Genomic DNA, 6,047 nt, shown 5'->3' on the forward strand with positions numbered 1-6,047 from the left:
TCTCCAGAATGAAGTTAAAAAATAAACAACAAAATGAACGAGGGGGGAAAATAAAAAGCGAGCACGTTGCTCGACCAACTCCTGGTTCAACAAACATGTGGCCTCCCCAAAGGTGGACCTGTCCCAGACTGACAGATACCCAGGTAGCACGTCCGCCAAGGACTGGAAAGCTTCTGGGTCTGTGTGTCCCATACGGGGCACTAGTCACACGTGGCTATTCGCGTTTACGTTAATTAAAACCAAATCACATTAAAAATCCAATTCCTCAGCCACACTGGCCACATCTCAAGCGCTCAACAGCCAGGTGTGGCTGGTGACCACTGTACTGGACACTGCAGACACAGAACTTGTCCCTCCTTCTGGAAAGTTCTATCCGACAGTCCAGCCACAGGGATCACGCCGGGGGTCACAGACACCCCGACCCACCCCTCGCCGCGCAGACAGAGCGTGCATACCTGGCGCTTCTTCTCCTTCTGGTCTAAGATTCTCTGCAGCATCTTCCGCTCTTTCTTGGTCAGGGGCTTCTTCTCCTTCTTGGACAGGGGAGGGGCTTTGGTCTTCTTCTTCTTCTTGTTGCCGGGCAGGACGAGCGCGTTGCTTGCATCGACTCCTTTCAACGTGCCCTTATCTGAAAAGACACGCTCACCTGACCCACAGCCCTGGAGGACGGAGAGCGCAGACGCCTGCGAGTCTTAAGATGCTGCGTTAACGCCGTCTTCCTCCGGGCTGACCCTCCTGCCCACAGTGAGAGCCACCCGGGCACCTGCATAGGAACGGGGGCGCAGCAAGGAGGGAACAGGCTGCAACGCTGCCTCCCTCCCGGCGGGGCCCTGCGTTCAGCGGGACTGTGGGATCAACACCATCTTTACAGTAACTCTGAAAGACGCTCTCTTACACGTGTACAGTGGACTGAGTACCAAGCTTGCGTCACATCTATTTTTAAAAGGTGGAGTCTGGGACATCCCTGGTGGTCCAGTAGTTAGGACTCCGCGTTTCCACGCCAGGGGCACGGGTTCAATCCCTGGTTGGGGAACTAAGATCCCCGTGTGTGACGTGGCCGTAAAAAAAAAAAAAAAAAAAAAAAAAAAAGTCGGAGTTTGAAAGTATACGTTTCAGACCAAAATGCAGCTCCCTTATCGCTCTTCAACTCAAACCTACTACAGCCCCGTGGGGAGGAGGGGGCTTGGGGAGCACCTATTTCTGCCTGACACCCAACGTTGGAGCCCCCGTGTGGGCAGTGTCTGACTTTTATTAACTGCTCAGGCTTTGTACGTCTTTATGACATTACCAAGTGTAGGAGAGGTTGTGTACTCCTCAGTAAGAAGAATGAGACTATTTTAGGCAATGCAAGCCATCCATTCTGCAGTTCTCAAACAGAATTAAAAGCAGGGGGCGAAAAAGAAAAGAGTGTATAGCAGCATTTTCCAAAGGCTCCAAATCGTGTGACGTGGTGACAGCTAAAGGAGTGTGTGCTTGTACGCGCTTGTGTTTCAAAATCTCTTGGTTTTAATTTCTAATACGGTAAATATTGACAGACACAACCCACGCTAACAAAAGCACTTTGGGGTCCTCAATTTTTAGGAATGTAAAAGGGTTCTCGGTGCAAAAAATTTGAGAACCACTGCGCTATAGAAAAAAAGGGGGAGGGGGAGATGTGCTAAAAATAAAAATAAGAAAAAGGGTGATACTGGATCGGGGAAAGCTCCTTGAAGAAGGTAACCTGCTTTATATTCTTGTAAGAGCCCTCTGGCCCCTGAGAAAGGCGGGGATAGACAGAGATGTCTTGTTCTGGGGTGAGAAACAACATTCCCCAAATCTTTGAGTCTAAGAGACCTCGGGTCCCTCTCCTCTCACCCAACTGTCAGTCCAGGGGTCTTCTGCCCTCTTAGAGGGGCCATCTCACTTCCTGAGCTGTCACTTCTGTTACAATGGATGACACCCATCACAGGACAACGTCACATCTCTACAGCTTGTCTTTCCTTTTCAAAGCATTCTCGTTTCAGTCACAAACATATTCTCCCAAAATACCACCTCCGTGACTCTGCGAGCAGGTAGGATGACTGTTACTGCTGGACCCATTTGACAGCTGAGAACACCGAGGCACAGAGATGTCAGGCGATTTGCTTCAACTCCCAGCCTATCCCTGCAACTTCCGAGGAGGGAATTCGGACTCCAGATTCCCACTCTGACGATCTTTCCTATAACCCCACTGCCTTCCGGGTCCAAGAGGAGAGTGTGGAAGAAGAGGCTGATTAGCGAGTCGAGGGAAGCAGGCTTCCCCAGCGGCCCCGGCTCTCTCTCCCTCCTTCCACCTCCCGAATCTAGACTCACTCTTCCCTAACACCTAAATCTGCTTGGACGTCAGGGATCCTGTACGAGCAGCTGGATGAGTTCAACTTTGGAATGTGTTCGGTCTCAGGGGCCTGCAAGACAGCTGAACCCATTCAATCACTTCAGCCCAACCCTCCCCCGAAACTGGACCCATCATGGTCGCCGATGGCCTCCCCAGTGTTACACCCACGGTCCTTTCTCTCCCTGCCTGATCCCACGGCCACGTCTGCCACAGACGGCGGGTCTTCCTCTCGGTCCCCGGACAACCACACTCTTCCAGGGTTCTCCTCCCACCTCACCGCACCGGACTCATTGCCTCAGCGAGCCAGTCTGGTCTCCAGACTTCAAATAAAGATCATCTATATACAGATGATCCCAAACTGCTATCTCCCCTGGACTTGCCTCTCTCAAGCGTCCGACTCAGCAGCTGCCTGCTGACCCTTCTACTTGGATATCTGACAGGCCCCCCAAACCACTCATATCCAAAGCCAAGCTCCTGGTTTCCCTGCAAGCTGCCCACGCCTGCTTTCTCCAGCCTCCAGCTGCACGCTTGGGATTTGTTCTTGACATGTCCTTTGCTCTTGCGCACAGCCAGAACAAAGCTCCATCTTCCAAATACATCCTGAATCCAACCACCTCTCACAACCTCTACTGCTGCCTCCCCGGTCCAAGCATCAACTCCTGCCAGAGTCAGTGTACTCAGCAGCCTCCTATCAGATCGCCCAGATTCTCTGCGCTCTACTGCTTTTCCTCAACACAGCAAAGTGATGCTGTTAAAACCTAAGCCCTGGGCTTCCCTGGTGGCGCAGTAGTTGAGAATCGGCCTGCCAATGCAGGGGACACAGGTTCGAGCCCTGGTCAGGGAAGATCTTCCACATGCTTTGGAGCAACTAAGCCCGTGCGCCACAACTACTCAGTCTGTGCTCTAGAGCCCGCGAGCCACAACTATTGAGCCCTCGTGCTGCAGCTACTGAAGCCTGCAGGCCTAGAGCCCATGCTTTGCAACAAGAGAAGCCACCACAATGAGAAGCCCGCGCACCACAACGAAGAGCAGCCCCCGCTCGCCGCCTATTTGCAGCAACGAAGATCCAACGCAGCCAAAAATAAATAAATAAAATAAATTATTTAAAAAACAAAAACACAAAAAACCTAAGCCCACGCTGTGTCCCTCCTCTGCTCTCAACTCTGCAGGGCCACCATCCTCACCATGACCTACAAGATCCTACCCCCATTTTATTTTATTTTATTTTATTTTTTTCCGCCCCCATTTTAAATTTCATCTCCACTCAGCCACTCTGACTGCCTTCAGGTCTTAAAAAAGGATTCAACGCTTTCAATAGGGCCTTCCCCGCCACCCGCCACCCGCCACCCCATGAAACACTGCAACCTGCCCAAACACCTTTTGTGCTTTATCTCTTTAGTATGAATGTATACACAACGTCCTATGTATTTTGTGTTTATCTTTGCTTGTCTCTTCCCAGAAGCATCTGAACTCTGTAGGGCAGGGATTTTTTCCCTTAATCTCCTCTTCTGTTACTCTCCTAGAATAGTGCCTGGCACATAGTAGCCATTCCTAACAAAACGGAGGAATCTGGGCAGAAATGTTAAGCAGCCTGGAGCTAAGCAGACAGGTTTGGGCTGAAAAATACAAACTTAGGGGTCGCTGGTAGGGAGGTTATAATCGAAGCCATCGGAATGGATGGAATTACCTTGTAATTCCTTGCCCAAACTCCCCCTATAGCTATACTTGTGCTGGACCCCACTGGAAAGAAACTCCAGGTATTGTTCCAAATTCAGTTAAAACGAAACTGTCACTATTCCCCCTTCCTTTGTATCATCTGGGAGGGGGGTGTCTCTCCATGTCTCCCGCCCGAGTCGCGGAGGCAGGGCATAGTCCGGGATCCCTTCGGCCCCCATTGGCCAGCCCTGGCCCCGAGGCCCTGGTTGGTCCCTCCCCCGAATCCCAGCCCTCGTCCGGGGGCGCCTTACTTACCCTCCAGTTCCAGCCGCACAGGGGACGGCTCGGGAGGGCCCTTCGAGGGGCCGGGGGCCGCCTGCTGACGCCCCTTGATGTTGTACCTCCGGCGCAGCTTCCCCATGGCGCCCGGCTCCTGTTCTGCTCCCGTGGGTCCTACGACCAGCGCTCTACGAAGCCCAACCCACGTGGGATCCCACCGAGCGTTCCGGCCGGAAAATTTCCGGGCTGCGCTCTCGCGAGAGCTGAAACTAACGGAGTCCCTGGGGGCGGGGCTGGAGGCGGGGCCACGCTGAAAGCCAGGGCGGAGGAGGCGGGACCAAGTTCGAGGAGGGGGCGGGCTGCGGAGGGCTCAGTGTAAGCCCCGGACTGTTCTCGCAGAGGTTTGCTCTGAGTCTCTAAATACTAACATTAATTTGGCTATTTGGGAATGGGAGTGTTCTGTCACCTTTAAAGATATAACCCTGCCCCAATACAATCTTCTTCCCTCTCTTTTTTGCTTATCTGCATTTTCTGATATTCCAACAAGAAACAGTTGTGTAATAAAAATAATAATAAATATTATTATTTATTATAAATTATAAATTTATTATAAATTATAAATTATTATTATAAATATTAAAATAATAATAAATATTTCCATTACAGTGACAGGTAGAACTAAAAGAGGGCATCTATTAAACAACTTTGAATTCTCATGACCACATTCCATTGTCCGTAGCGCACTGGGAAGTAATGTATTTTCTGAATCCTGTAATTATCTTGCGACTAGAACATCTATATTGTGTCTCCTTTTTTCTGTTAAAAGCATTAATTGGTTAAGGGCAGATGTTTAAATTATATCACAAAGAAAGTGAAGGCACTAGGCGTTATTTTAGAATTTTAGAAAGGATAAAGTTATTTTTAAGACTTATTTGAAGTTACTGCCCCAGGAAGAACATTTGAATAATGCAGAACGAGATCTGGCTGCAGAGCAGGTAAGCAATAAATTGTTGTTGATTGCAATGAATGAATGAATGAAGAGTGTGATTAATTTGGATAAGCTCCCCTCTTCCCCAGAAAAGCAAAAGCAAAAACAACCCCCCCTTTTGTTGTGGCCATCCATTTACAATGCTTGGTGTCAGTTTATTTATCTCTTGTAAAAATAAAATACAGTGTGTGTGTGTGTGTGTGTGTGTGTGTGTGTGAAAATAAAATAAGCCCCCGCGAACACACAGGTGGTGTGTGAGAGGATTTAGATAGTATACATATGGACATGCTGTTAATTAATTTAAAAGGATTTGGGGGGAAAAAGTTATAATGAGCAAATCAAACCTGTGTTTTCATGGGTTTTATTGCTCAGGATGACAGTGATCTACAGTTTCTTCTTTAAATATGTTTATTTAAGTAAATAAAAAGTGTGTTCATCTTCAAATTATTAGGTAGGTAATAGAACATTCTCTTATATTTTCTTCTAAAATATTATATACCAAAGTATTATCTCCAGAAGTTATAAAGAACACTCTATAAAGCAAAAGGAGAAAAGGCAAATACACGACAGCATGGCTCTCATTAATATAATGTTGAACAAAAGAAGCCAATCACAAAAGATCATACTTTATGATCCAATTCACATAAAGTTCAAAAACAGGCAAAATGAATCCCCTAAATTTCGGAGGGGGCATAGTGAATGGGAGAGGGCAAAGGGGCCGTTTTGCAAAGCTAGTAATGTTCCTTTTCTCAGCTTGGGTGCTGGTCACCT

At 48.4% G+C, this 6,047-nt stretch overlaps 1 protein-coding gene across 4 annotated transcripts in view; it reads right to left on the reverse strand.

The window, feature by feature from the left end:
• Window positions 1-4,553, reverse strand: part of DHX37 (DEAH-box helicase 37) — a 30,836-nt gene extending 26,283 nt beyond the window's left edge. For 2 of the 4 annotated variants that reach the window (XR_010837085.1, XM_067016038.1), the window contains exons 1-2: window positions 4,325-4,547; window positions 456-628 (exon numbers count right to left, since the gene is read on the reverse strand). Coding sequence is in view for 3 of the 4 variants with exons in the window: in XM_067016038.1 (XP_066872139.1) it covers window positions 456-628; window positions 4,325-4,430 (279 nt within the window). In the remaining variant the exon portion in view is untranslated. Of the gene's footprint in view, window positions 1-455; window positions 629-4,324 lie in introns of all 4 variants that reach the window. The other 2 variants (XM_059041063.2, XM_067016037.1) reach the window with 2 other exon arrangements.
• Window positions 4,554-6,047: the final 1,494 nt, after the last annotated feature.

The sequence above is a fragment of the Kogia breviceps genome, chromosome 15 (genome assembly GCF_026419965.1).
Source record: "Kogia breviceps isolate mKogBre1 chromosome 15, mKogBre1 haplotype 1, whole genome shotgun sequence".
In the NCBI taxonomy this organism is placed as follows: domain Eukaryota; kingdom Metazoa; phylum Chordata; class Mammalia; order Artiodactyla; family Physeteridae; genus Kogia; species Kogia breviceps.